The sequence below is a fragment of the Anser brachyrhynchus genome, assembly GCF_964034855.1.
Source record: "Anser brachyrhynchus genome assembly, chromosome: 1".
Classification (NCBI taxonomy): Eukaryota; Metazoa; Chordata; class Aves; order Anseriformes; family Anatidae; genus Anser; species Anser brachyrhynchus.
In genome coordinates, this window is record NC_137694.1 from 36,862,906 (window position 1) to 36,876,945 (window position 14,040).

The 14,040-nt window shown below is 40.4% G+C and overlaps 1 protein-coding gene across 4 annotated transcripts in view; it reads left to right on the plus strand.

Moving 5' to 3' along the window:
- MSRB3 (methionine sulfoxide reductase B3) overlaps nucleotides 1-14,040 on the plus strand; it is an 84,708-nt gene that overhangs the window by 39,562 nt on the left and 31,106 nt on the right. For all 4 annotated transcript variants that reach the window (XM_080576664.1, XM_080576665.1, XM_080576662.1 and 1 more), the window contains one exon: nucleotides 5,641-5,669. In XM_080576664.1, the coding sequence (XP_080432790.1) occupies nucleotides 5,641-5,669 (29 nt within the window). The remainder of the gene's footprint in view (nucleotides 1-5,640; nucleotides 5,670-14,040) is intronic.

Here is a 14,040-nt window from a genome sequence, read left to right on the forward strand (position 1 = left end):
AACTGCTTCCCCTTTCCAAAAGCTCTGACCGCGTCTCATGTTGGCGTCATTTCCAGGCTGCCCCGTGGGGCTGTGGCAGGAAAAGGCCGTGCTCCCTGGGCACTCCTTTGGTGAGCAGGACATAGGGGAGCCACAGGTATTATAACAAACAGACGTTCCATAGACGTCATTATAACAAATAGATGTCCTATAGACATCATCATAACAAATAGACGTCCTATAGACATCATCATAACAAATACACTCCTAATCAGCTCACGGGGAGCTTTTCGTATCCTCTAACTTGCAGCTTCTTGGCTGATGCTGAGCATTCATTTAACTACTCTCATATAAGCAATGAGCTCTGGAAAGTTTTTTGGGTTGGGATTAGAAGAAGGAAAGCAAGTCTGAAAAACAAACAGAAAATTTAATCTCGCTTTTTTCTATATTTACCTATTTTTAACCCTCGTGTTAAAACAAACTCTCGACAGAACTCATCCAGGCTATGCACTGACTAACATGATGTTAAAATGTTCTTTTTGAATCTGGCTTTTTGTCAATACACACAACAGAAATCCTCACAGCTTCCATCAACCATGAATCAAACTTTTTCTGTAGTCTAGGAAAGCAAGATTAAAAATAGATCATTAGCCAGGTTTCCTAAGGAAGTAAGGCTCACAGGATCATGCTGTCTGTGTGTCAATCCTTTCCTAATAACAAAACCTTATTATTTAATCTACTTGCCAATTTCAGCCAAATTTGACAAGGGAGTAGATATTAAACCTCAAAGATATTAAGTTCTTAAAACGTTCATGAAATCAGGAGAGAGATCGCATTCATGCCCTCTCTGAGGGGAGACCTGAGCAAGAGTTCAACTATATTATTAGATTATACCAGATAATATTATTATAAATAATATATATATTATTGTATTATACCAGAGAATCCACATGAGGGGGGAAGAGAGGGAGGCACTGTGAACGTCCAGCTCTGGGAAGTGCCGATGAGGAGTTTCACACTGCCAGGATCTGTCCCCTGGCCACCACGCGGCTCCTTCTGCTGCCCAAGGAGCGCCTCGGTTCTTAACGCTCGGGGGCTTCTCAGATTCCCTGATGGTGGGGGTCTTGTAAATTCCTAGATGGTTACATCAGGCATTCATTTTTATATTGGAATACTTCTGCCTTTTTCTTTCTGGAAGCTTGCCTCGCTGTTTGGAGCCTGGGCTCGTGAGTAAGGTCAGTGAGCATTCCCAATAAATGGGTTGTGCTTTCAGGAGAGAAGGGCTATGTCCATACCTGTGAACAAAAGAGACAAAAGCCTCTTTCCTGGACCTAAAGGGAGGTGACAGGACTGGCTATTGCAAAGAAGGGAATTGTTACAAGGATCAGAGAGGTTTTATCAGGTGCTTTCAGAGAGAGCAGTGATGCTTCCAAAGGTTGTTCTCAATGTTCATTGGGTTTCAACCAAACCTAAATAAACCTGATAAAAACTTCATCTGGAAGGGTGAAAGATATTGCCAGTTTTGATGCAACAGTAAGTCCTCTTTCCCCTCTATTTGCCAAAAGCCCACTTCACTCTCTTTCTGTCTCTTTCTCACTACTTGGCATTCTGAATATCAGGTTTATGGTTTTAAAAAAGTGCAGGTCCAGATCCTCTACCTCTTTACAGTACAGGCAAAGTGACCGTCTTATATTTTATTATTTGTTTTCAATTTAATTATATCTGGGAACTTTAAAAACATTGTGGCACCTTGTCCTTAGCTAAACCTTTCCAGTAGCCCCCTATTTCCTTGCAGATTGTGTTTTGGTAGTTGAGCTACTTAGCATTTGTTTTTCCATATGATGTGTGCATTTGAGTCATATCACAGTTGGGAATGGAAAGCACTTTATAAATGTCCCCTTGCTCTCTTTATTCATATAGACTCCTTCCCAAAGATATTTCTGAATGATGCCCTGACTTTTAGAGTACTCCTATGGGACACAGAGAAAAGATGCACGAAGCTGTTCTTTTTCTTTGTTTTCTTCTCCTCTCGGTGTAATAAATGATAAAAGACAGCTTGCAAAGTCAGTGCCTGGCTCTGTAGGGTGCATCTTGTCTGGTGGGTTGTTGGTTATCAGAATGTGTACAGTGACAACAAGCAATGTACAGGGAAGATTTTTCTTGTAGCTAATGTGGTTGTGAAAGTACAAAGAGTCAGAATGACTATTTTTGTTTGTAGTAGAGCATCCCTTTGGAGCTTACTTTCAGCATTTAATTTCTTTCTATTTATTGGCTTGTTTTAGTTGCATATTTTTAGCACCTATGTGCAATTAGTTTCTAATGCCTTTGTCTAGTGTGCTATAAAGTTGTAAATGCTGGAAGATCTAGGGGAAAAGTGCTGGTTCCAGTGAGGCTGCTGGAAGTTTTCCCATTCCTTCAAGTACATGAAGATCACCTTGTGTTCTTGCAGAGTGCTTCTCTCTCATTTGCTAGTTGCTGCTTATTTGCAACGCCAAAGACACTTTTAATTTTCCTCTCCCTTCTAAGATCTCTAACAACTTCTGTAATTCTATGCCCTGAATTTTGCATTGTTTCCCAAGGTGACACGATGACCATGACATAGGTTATGACCATGAGTGGCTCCTAGTGCTACCTCCTGTGTTGCGTTTTCTTTCATGGCCATTCGGCTGTTGCCAGGCGAAGTTCGATTCATTTATCTCCCCATATTGGTTTCCTGATTTGCTGTCCAGTAATTTATGACTGCATGGAGCTTTAGTGCTCATTCTACTGCCCGGTGACCCTTGCGGCCCTTTCTCCCCACCTATTCTCAGCCTTGTGGGCCCCTGGGCCAGTTGTTGGCCCCTGGGCCAATTGTTAATGCTGCAAGATGGAGGGCCTGGTATGTCCATGCCAAGGTGGATAAAAGGTCACCAGCCCCATCTTGCACAGCTTTTAGCATATGGCATCGTGGATCAATATGATGGCTATGCAGTGCCATATCATGAGAGATACTTCATCAGAAGTCTGCAGCAAAAGTCAAGTGCTAGGAAAGGCTAATCAACCTTTCGGTATCATGTCTGTTGCCAAATTAATAAATAAAAAAAAAAAGGAAAACAAAAAAACAAAACATGAATAAACAGAAATAAATAAATATTTCATCCTGCATTGGTTTACTGTGGGAGTAAATTACGGGTCAGTTAAAAAACAAGGAGGGATAGCTGTAAGGGCCTGTTTGAGAGCTTACTTTAAAAAAATGGAGAGATGGTTTGACAATGTGGTGGTTGACACTGAAACAGAGCTGGGATGGAAACTCTCCCTGCCTGAAGAAGACTGGAACGTCAGTACTTCTTTTATTCTGCATCGACATCTTTTGAAGGCTTATGTGCAAGGCCAGAGGCCTGTCAGAGGGCGAGCAGAGTGTGAAGAGTTTCTAACAACTCAATGAACAAGGCATTCAGGTACAAGGTACCACTTGTCTAGTTTTTCACCCTTGCAGGCTGAGAACTGGGGTCCTTGTTTGACCACTTAACACCAAATACCTTGAATTTAGACGGCGAGAAGTTGATCGTGCAGATAAACAGATGTTGAGGGTAAAACCCATATGTTGTCTCTGACTTCCCCGTAGCGTGGTTCAGAGCTGACTTCTCACTGGCCATCAATTGCTCATAGCTGCCCGTGTCCTAGACCCATTTAATTTACTAGTAAAGACAAAGCAGACACCTGTCCCAGCCAACTGCCCCCAGCTTTATTTGTTATTTGCATCGTGAGGCCAACTGTACTGAAATGTACCTACATGTAGGTAGCTGAGATGTTGCTCATGTAGTGAGGAGCCGGAACGCATGGTCCAGACAGATACACTGCAGCTTGAGGGGAATATTGTAAATAAAATATTGAGTAAGTAGCTTTATGTGAAACAGTATCTTTGACTTCAACTTGGTGGAATTCCCCCAGTTACGGACGTGCACCTTTTGCAGGGTGGGGACTTTATCCTGTGCATAAATACAAGCTGAAATGCACTGCCAAACGAGAGCATGGCATGGTGGCCTGGGCAGTTATTGGTGGTGGTATTTTCGAAGGCATGTTAGCAACATTTGCTTTCTTCACTGTGTTTTGGTGGTACACTATCAATTAGAAAGATAGACTATGATTTTTCCCTTCCATCTTTTCACCGCCTGAGCTATATTTAAAATATGAAAGACTTGAGCACTGGGGGAAGGTAAAGAATGAGGAAGAAGGGAAAAGGGAATTGTTTCCTTTCTGATGGCTTTAACTGTTTCCTCCAATTGTGCAAACTTGTTCATTTTTTGACCAGGATGGATTTTGAGGGTGGTTTTTTTGCTGTAGTTTAGATCCTTAGTACGGGATTATGATGCCAGTTATGCAACATATGTAGAGTATTTGTAAAATGAATCTACAGGTACCTGCGTGTGCAAGACTTTCAACTCTTTTTTTTTTTTTAAAAAAAAAAAAGCACTGTAACTTCTGAAAATACATCCTCTCCCTGATGTAACGTACAAAGATCCAACATTGTGCTTCCCCCCTAGAACTTCTGGGGAAATGCACTTTCCTGCCGACGTATCGTCCTGTAACAGGACTCCTGCTGGTAGGACCTTGTGTCCTGCTGTGACAGCCATGACCATGTGTGCCACTGATTGTTAGTGGGCAATATAAACCCGATTGGAACATGCCCGCTAATTGGTTTGAGAGCTAGATATAGACAATGCTGTTTTATAGCAGATTGTGTAGATAGGCCTAGTCATAGGGTTAATTCTGCTTGACAGCACATCAGCAGCATCTTGAGAGTAATTACCCAACTTAAGTTTTCCCACAGTTGAATTGAGATCTTCAAAGGCTTCTACATTTACAAGTATTATTAACCTATATCTGAAACATGATGTTCCCACAAGGGCTAATTTTTTCTTTCTTTTATTAAATATACAGGTTATAGGGTTCATTTGCTAAGTGCTAAGCCCTTAGAAGAAAACACTACTTGTTAGAGAGGGAAAAATCTGTAGTGCACGACCAAAGCTAATGGTGCATAATGCACACATCATTGTCTTTTTGCAAAGACTTTAAAACAAGTTAAAATTTAGGTCTGGCTCCCTTCCTCTCTCCCTCTCTTCCACCCCCCGCTTTCCACTTTTAAGAAAATCAAACCACTTATTCCTATGTGCAGAGTGAGTAAATTGAAGACACACACAAACAAAACCCTCCTAGGATGTTGTTCAATTAAGTGCAGATCATTGGATACAATACATATGACATTAATGAAACGGTATCTGCTTCAAAAATAGATTGGAAACATTCGTGAATAAATTAAATCCTGTTAATGACTTTTTAAAAATGAAAATGAATTAAAACAATATTTATTTCATAGGAACAACTGTGTGTCATGATTCACAGAATATAATTTAATCCTGTTTTAAATTTATATTCTATTTTCTGTGTTCATTTTGTGATTTGTCTTTTAAAATATCGTCTTTGTAACTGTTCATTATAAAAACCCAAAATATTAAAAATCACAGCTATCATTTGTGTTCAAATGCCATCAAATGCATTAAATATTAACACACACAGACGGGTAGTCTTGTTAAATGCAATATTTGCTGGGGAGGGAGGCAAATGGCTTTTATGGCATGAAGCGGATCTTGTAACTTATGATCTTTTTATTTTCTTTTGCAGGTCAGAGACAAAGTTTGACTCCAATTCAGGTATGTTTAGATTTACGGTGTTTTGCTGAATGTACACTACTCAGGTTAATCTCAAAAGAGTAGTTTATCAGTTCAAGTTCAGTTTAGTTTTAAACAAACTGGGGTAGGTCAGCCTTAAAAAGGATCTTCATTTCTCACCCTCTAAAAACAGCATCATTACAGTGAAACATTCGCTTTCATTCCTTTCATTAGTTCCTGTCTTTTTACTTTTTCCCAGAAGATGATCAGGAAGATGTATCTTGCGACAGGCTTTAATTGATCCAGAGAAATTATAGTGCAAATAAATGATAATACAGGCTAAAGCAAATGGAGGGTTGAAGTGAAGTTTGAGAATGATCACGGCTTTAAAGGAGAATGTTTTTCTTCCTGGTGGACAAAGACATTTCATGGGAATTTGAAGTCAGTGCAGCCTATCTGTCAGGAAACAGATGATTTGTCATCAAATTTTCGTGACAGATGCATGTACACAATGCATGCCAGACCAGTCTGTAGAGCTCTCTCTAGGAGGTTTACCGAAAGGCAGTCTCTCTCCAGTTGGCTTTTTAAAGAATTTTAATGTGTTGTAGGGATTGGGAGGGAAGTGAAGGTCATTCTAACAGGTTAATGTGTATCTAACAAGACAAAAAACACAGGACAGCAAACAGGGGCACAGTTGGGAAAAAGGCAGAGCTCCTAATACCAGACTCTTATTTATTCGGTTAACTATTCTTGGCTGTTCCTAAACATTAAACAATAGTAGATTAAGAATAGGCTGTTGTCCTGAAACTAGCTGAAATGTCCATTGCTTGGCAAAGTCACTCAAAATAATTTTTTTGTTAAGGTGGAAAAGACTTTTTTAAAGAGAAAGCCTGATATTATCATGGCAATCTTATGCTTAGGCCTATGTTATCTTCTAATCAATTTGCTTAATGCGGTGATTGTAATTGCTTATAATGATATGCATTTTACAATACACATTAATCAGATTATTTATGAAATAGCTTGGTTCCTTTTATCCCAGCTACAGCATGATTTGGGTTTGAAATGTGAGGTATTACTTTGCTTTTTCTTTCCACACTAGATTTTATCTTTGGAACTGTATGGGAGTGAAACCTACAGCAGGAAGCATTTATATAGCTAATTCCAGCATCTTGTGTACTTGAGTCATCTTGCTTCTATTATGATTTTAGTCTGTGAGTTTGAGGTTACTTGTTTTAAATGCTGCTTGAATGTACTATATGCTAAGATTGTTTCTTAGATCCTGACCAAACAGGTTCACATGGGGGGATAGCTTCACATATTTTGTGCCATCCCCCCAAAAAACAATGCCATGGAGTATGGTGTTAAATATCTCACTTTTCTGTGGAGGGGGAAATGCTGTCTGCAGGACTTCGGTTTGCTCAGCGGATTAAGCTACAAACACTTTTCTGACTTTTTATTTTGAAGCAGCATTCCTGTTCTGTGTCCTGCTCCTTGGCCATGAAGGCAGGGGTGTGGGATCTCCCCGGAAGCAAAGCCCAACTTTGGCACCATCACAGCTATGGCAAACGTTTGCTCAGTAGATGTTACCAGGCCTTCGTGACCGGCTCTGTAGGTTGAACGTGAGCTCTTAAATGTCTCTTCTTCATCTGTGTGGGCTCCACAGGCTTTCTATCCTTGAGAGTGGGCCCCTATTCTGGGTGCAGACTTCTACCATAACTCACATGGGGATGTTGGAAAGCCTGGTTGTCCAAAGACAGGAGTGATGGCTTTGCTCTGCCTGCCCCCCTGCTCTTCTGCAGGCACTCCTTAGGCATTACTCCTACAGAATAGGACCAGATGTTAGAAAAGGATTTGTAAGCAAAGACCTTTTATCATAGACCATACAAAAAATATATAAATGTAAATGAGCAGTAAAAGCCCCTGAATCTTCTCTGTCTCCACGTTTTTTGCTGCTCTTAAATATTCTCTGGACTTGCACCAGAATTCTCCGCAGCAGGTGGTCAGCCAGCTTTGTTTGCTGAGTATCAACATCAACAGGTACCGTGAATGTCACAGGGAATTTTAAGCCTTGTGCTGTGCTGCTTTCCGCTTCAGAGTGCTTTGTATGCCGTCGGGGATACAGTTTGGGAATGTCCAGGGCTGAGGAACTTTTTAGATTTATTCTACTTTTTTTCTGCAGAGATTCACTTTCATCTTCTGCTTGTGATCCCGTTCCCCTAAATCCCTGAGGAAGCCTTCGGTTTGAAATGTTTCAGGCTTTCCTGTCATGGGACCCTGGCCGTCTGCCCAAGGTTTGAAGGCTTCTCACCTGGTGATCCAAGGTGAATCACCAGTGTGAGCGGCTGCTCAGCCTGGGCTGGGCTCTGGCTCAGTTTATTCTTTGCCCCAAATGTTGTCTTTGGAACAGAGAATTACAGACATTTAATGGCTTGGTCTTATCATTGCTGCCTCTTTCAGTGTCACATCCCAGGACGGTTGTTAAATGATAATACAAAAAGAAGATTAAGCACGCAATTAAGATGGCATTTTAAGAAAAAAGAAGTTACAGAAAGTTCATAACCTTAAAGTGCATTTCATGTCCAGAAACACCAAGACTGCAAAAACCTTTATCTTTGTGAAAAGTAGAGCAGCCTTCCCTTTACAGGGATGGTGCTCAGATCTTCCACCAAGAAGCTCTTCTTGGTGGTCAGATAGTATAAGCACTTAGAGTTTATCTTTTGTTCCCAGTATGTGAGAGCAGCGGAGAAATAGAGACAATGAGATCAAGTCAGCATGTTTCACCCAAATAAAACATCACTGTTTTTATTTCTCCACCAAACAGCTTGCTGTCCTGCTCCCAAAACCAAACAAAAAGCCCAAACCTCCTGGTGGCTCTGAGCGACCAGGAGGGACCGGAGGGATGCATTGGTGATGGCAGAGAGGCATCTTGGTAAAAAAATCTTTTTCTAATACGAGGGGATAAGATGCTCTGTGTAGCACCATGTTCTGCATACCATGTGCCTTTGAAATGTGTAAATGTGGCAGTGCTTTTAAAAGGGCTGCTGCCATTTGAAATCAATGACTCTGTATTTATGTGACCTTGAGTTCCTCGGAGACACCTTATGGTTTTGAATTCCCCAGACTGTGATTCATGAGTAAACCAGTGATCCTGCAAACTGGAACAAACATGCTTTGTTTGAGTTTATCTCATGTTACTCAAAACAGCTCAAGTGTTGAACCTGAGAATGAGATAATTTTATTCTAGAATGAATATTTTCCTACAGGGAGCTGTTCTGCAACCTGCCGTGCGCCCTAAATTAACCCTGATGTTAATTCCAGTTAACTTGTGAGCCTTGATGTGCCCTTGTTAAGCATTTATCAATGCTTATTGTACTTCTTTTCCCTAGAAATAGCTGTGAAGTACTGAGGAATTAAAAGAAGTCTTTCTGAAGCGAGTACAAAGTCTGGAATACAGCTTTAAAAGTGCTCAGTAGGCTCACCATAAATGAAACCCTGGAAATAGTGTTCAACACTGAAATATTAGGCAAACATTGTCAAAAGAAGATTAATTTGAACTTGAGAATTAACTTAAAAGAAGGCTGTAAAATTCCTATAGTGATGATCAGGATTTATCATATAAATAGCTATAACATCTGTAGGGGACGCACATTCCTCATCTCATGGCTAACAGTTCCATCTGAGGAACTTTTTTTTACTCTGCTGACTCTTTATAAGTCTAGCTGGCAGAATTTCTGTCTCAGAGACCAGGGGGTTAGCTTCACGCTGTTAGAAGATCCCATGAAATGAAACAATTTTGCTTTCCTGTCACAATATGATGAATTTCGCTGGAACTGGAAATAGATTTTTCTAAAAAAACTTGAAAGCGAAAAAGATTGGAAAAAAAATAGTTTTTCTCAAAATTTGTTAAGGAACAAAGTAAGCCACAAAAAAACGCAGCTGAATCAAATTTGTTCTAATTACTAGAATTTTGGGAGTGTCTAAAATGCTTGGCGTGCTATGTGCTTGGTTAGCAAATTTTAAAGGCTCGTATTTGCTTTTGGTGCAGAGCAATACCAGGCGTATAAGAATGAATTTAAGAATGTAAGAATTATATTGGAATGGTAAGTTAAGGAAAGATTTCTTTTTTTCTTATTTAGAGAAAAAAATATACTTTTTTATGCTGTTCAATAGCAGGGAGAACTTGTGTATCTCAGAAGTTGCCACTGAACTCTGTATTCCCACTTTAGAAAAATAAGCATGGAAAATTCAAACAACCGTCTCAGCACGTCCTGTGCACACCAATGAATGGTAGTGGTGAGTTTCCTACTGCCTGCAGGGAGGGCTGGAGCTTTCTTGGGAAGTCTCCTGTGATATTTGGTGTATCCTGTCTGTCGCTGCGGAGGTGAGCCATGTGATAGTCAAGTGATAGTTTTGGCAGTGAAATTGTGAACGGGAAGAAATCCGAGGTTTGTTTTGTGTTAAAGAGGAGCCACAAATCCCCGGACAATACACTTGGACTCCGGTGGAGTCTCTTTTATGTACGTGTCACTCAGAGGGTTGAGCAGAGGAAGTCAAAGGGCGCAGTGGCAGAAGAGAGAGGCACGTCCAAGGGCACACGCTGCCTTCAGCTCTATCCTGCGTCGCCTGCTGTGCCAGCCTTCCCCCCCTCCCAAAAAAGAGATGCGTCTCCAAATCCAGCTCTTCTCTTTCTCCGCTCGATTGAACCACACACATCTATAAAATTAAGTGAAACACACAGATCATCTGTGTGATTTTGTACCACCGTTTGTGTAAATACTTCGGAAAACTTTCCAATTAGCATCAGGAATTAAGGCATAATAGCTGCCTGTGCAGCTAGAGGCTGTCCGGAGGGACAGCTACACACCAGCTTTTGTTGGATCCCTGCCACCCCAGCAGTCAGGCACAAAGCAGGTCAACGAGACCCCGACAGTTTCTGGAATTTCCTTCGCCTGCCGTGTCTGGAATCACAGTGTCTACTGGTGACTCTGCAGTTTGCTCTCCTCTCTGCACGTTGCTTTTTCCACCAGAATGACTGTACCCTGTGTCTTCAGCACTGCATAGCGCTGCCACCCCTGTGTCCCTGTAAAAGTTGCCATCCTTGCCTCTCTCACCTCTTGTATTTACTGCTTTATTTCCCTTAATAAGGCCCCTGTAATGTACTAACTCACCGGGCTACATGATTCAGCACAGGTGTTAGAGAAAACTTGAAGAAAATTATAAGGTTGGGGTGGTCAGAGGTTTTCCTCTCATAAATTCCTCTCAGCTACACTTCCAGATGTTCAGCAATAGACTTGACAAACTCTCACTATCAGCCCTGATTTCCCCTAGCCTGACATCAGTCCCATTGTACGAAAGCCATTGGTACAACTAGCAAGAGCACAAGGAGCATTTCTGCTGAGTAAGAAAGAAATTAAACCCAAAAGATATCATGAAAGTGAGCATCTCTTATCGACCCTTGCTACTAGGGAAGCCTAAAAGACACTTAACTGGCCTGCAACCTTAAGTCTCTGTAGCAGCAGGGAACTTAGTAACATCACCTGTCAATCAGCTGATTGGTAGATCTAAGTACGGGTTACCAGATCAGTTCCTGAAGTTTATTGATGTCAGCTTCTTCATCCAGGAACTGCATCCAGGTTGTGATAGAGCTGTTCTTAATTTCTTAGCAAGGCCGAGTACTTCCAGGAACTGAGGGAGAAGAGACATTTGGTGTTCGTAACAAAATCGTATCAACAATCTCATTGGTCACCTTACAACCAGGGAATTAGGTTTAAAAGGATTAATTTCAGAGTCTGTAACAGGGAAAGTGGCAAAATCAGCAGAGATACTGTAGAGTATCTCTGAAGGGTGCTCCATAGCTTTCTGGATGAGGCAAATGACCTCTCCAGTCTCTTTCTCAATGAATTATTTCTTTCTCCTTGGCCACCACGACTGTATGGGTTCCTGAAAGGGTGCATGAGCTGGCACAGTGAGACAGTGGGAGAGAGCAACTACATAAAGAGAACAGCAGCTCAGATTATCTTATTTGTCATTACTTGTTAGTGCTATTTTGCTCTTGGCATTAACAACTCTACAAGCAGATCGTTAGGGATGCAATGGCTGGAGAGCACGATCTGTTATATTCGTTCAGCACTGGGACACGTCCTTAGATCCAGATGCAAGCTGAACCATCTGTTGAATGTTTTCAGGGCCGCGCTACAACGTGATCTGGAATATACATGGCTGGGACATGTAACTGATACATCCCAGTGAGTTATGTGCTAGTAACAGCGCTGACCTGTGGTAACTGATCACCACCCTCATATTTCTCTTCTGAAGAATGGCAAAAGACAGACAAATTATTTCAACATACAGAACAATTTCAATTCATGGCGTTTTAATTCATCAAGTTTTAATTCATGGAGGGCTGATGAAAAATGTTGTAAGCATGCAGACAAATTTGCATATCTAGGATTTTTGAAGAAGGTAGCCTGTTGCCAGAGGACTCCAAAAAGGGACATTTCCAAATTCTATTCATGGTTTTCCAGTTGCAGATATTTTTTTCTTCCAGTTTCTATTCACCCTACTTCTATCCGAGCTTGTCTAATCCTTGCTATGACAAGCATGATTCTTCTCAACTGTCAAATTATTTTTAATAGAAAGCCTATTCATTTCCATAAGCTACATCCATGAATCTAGCAACTGAAGGCCAACGGCCTCGATCAGTCTCACAACAGACTTCAGTCTTCCTGTGTGATTTCTATTTTGCATTTTCCTGAATGATATATTCCTCCCTCCAATAAATTCTGTGTTCTCATTAATAAGGCAGCTACTTACGAATGCTCTGCCCTTGTGAGCCGTGCTCACTGTGCCACTCCTGCATGAAGCACTTTTTTGTCATGTAGTAAGAACTGTGCGTTAAAGGGCTTCACTCAGTGAGCCAGGAATATAATATCAACAAAGTCAAATACAGTTTTATATTTTTGTCTTACATATACTTTAATAATCGTTGCTGCTTTTTTCTTGTCTTGCTCTGGGAATCTTGCTGAAAAGCTTGCAATGTGTTTAAACTGGTTCTATAATGAAAATATTTACATTTAGGTATTCCATTTTAATATCATTCATGTAAGCAAATTCATCAGATTTATTTAGGAGCATTTTTTTTACGCTTTTTTTCTAAGTACTAAAGATCATCTTTTCTACATTTTATTTCATTGTAAATATAAAAAAAGGTCTGTCCTTAAGAAACAATTTGGAAAAAGTAGTCTTAGAAGACACGAGTGATGTATAAATCATGGTTTTATTACATGGAATTGGAAACTGCAGTGCTCTGTTAAATTATAATGTAAGCTATAAAGTAGATTGGATGAAGATTTTTTATTTGTCATAAATGTAATCGCTTCACATAGGTTTGTTCTATAAGGGAATTAATTTTGGTAGTCAGAAAAATTTCTCTTTCAAGTTAGCAACATTCAGCAACATAACATCTTTACTGTCCTGGAGAGCTGGATTTCTTAAACACAGAAAAGTTGTGATGTTTGCTTAGACCCATTAATCATTGTGCAGTTTCTTACTAAACAAGGCTACCTAATGACTTTTCAAGAGCTCCTCTCATTACAGTCTTGTTCAGTGGGCAAAGCAGAAGATTTCTGGTGATACTCTTGAATTATCATATACTTTCAAACTTCATAAAGAGTATAAAGACTTTTTCTGTTCTCTTTAAAAGAAGATTCATTCAGTCAAATTAACCCTGTTACAGACTAACTGTGATAATTAACTTTGCCATAGTCCCATTTAATTAGCCAAAAATGGAATATGTGCAAAAGAAGCCACAAGAATGGACAAGCAGGGTGGTTTCTGGTCACAGCTGTGGCTCATTGAGATCATTATATAGCTCAAATGCAATTTACCCACACCATGTACAGTTCAAGTCAGTTGTATTGTTTCATTGCATTATTAGTACTCTATTCATTTAACCATGAAGTGCGGAAGGAAATTGCTTGTCTGCTTTGTAATTTGGAAAATGAACTATAATTCATTTGTAAGTGGAGTATTGCGGCACTGTGCATCATATATATATATATATATACTTCTGCAGAGATTTTGAAGAATGGCAACGTGGGATACTATTTAGCTCACTGCATGGTCCCAGGAAACAAGAATTCTGTAGGATACAAGAATTCTTCATGTCTCCACTACCTTCTGATGCAGAAGCTACCAGTATCTGGGTATATATAGGTGGCTGGGATGTGCAGGTTTGAATGTAATTTGGATGGCTTCTCCCTATTTTTAACGTTGTATGGGCATCCACTGATTCTGTACCCTGTTCCAGCATGCCCAACAGCTCTGTGACCTTGGACAAAGTCCCTTTTCCCTATGACTTTTTCCTCCTGCCTGTTGTCTGTCAAAACAAAAAAATAGTTTGTTTACATTA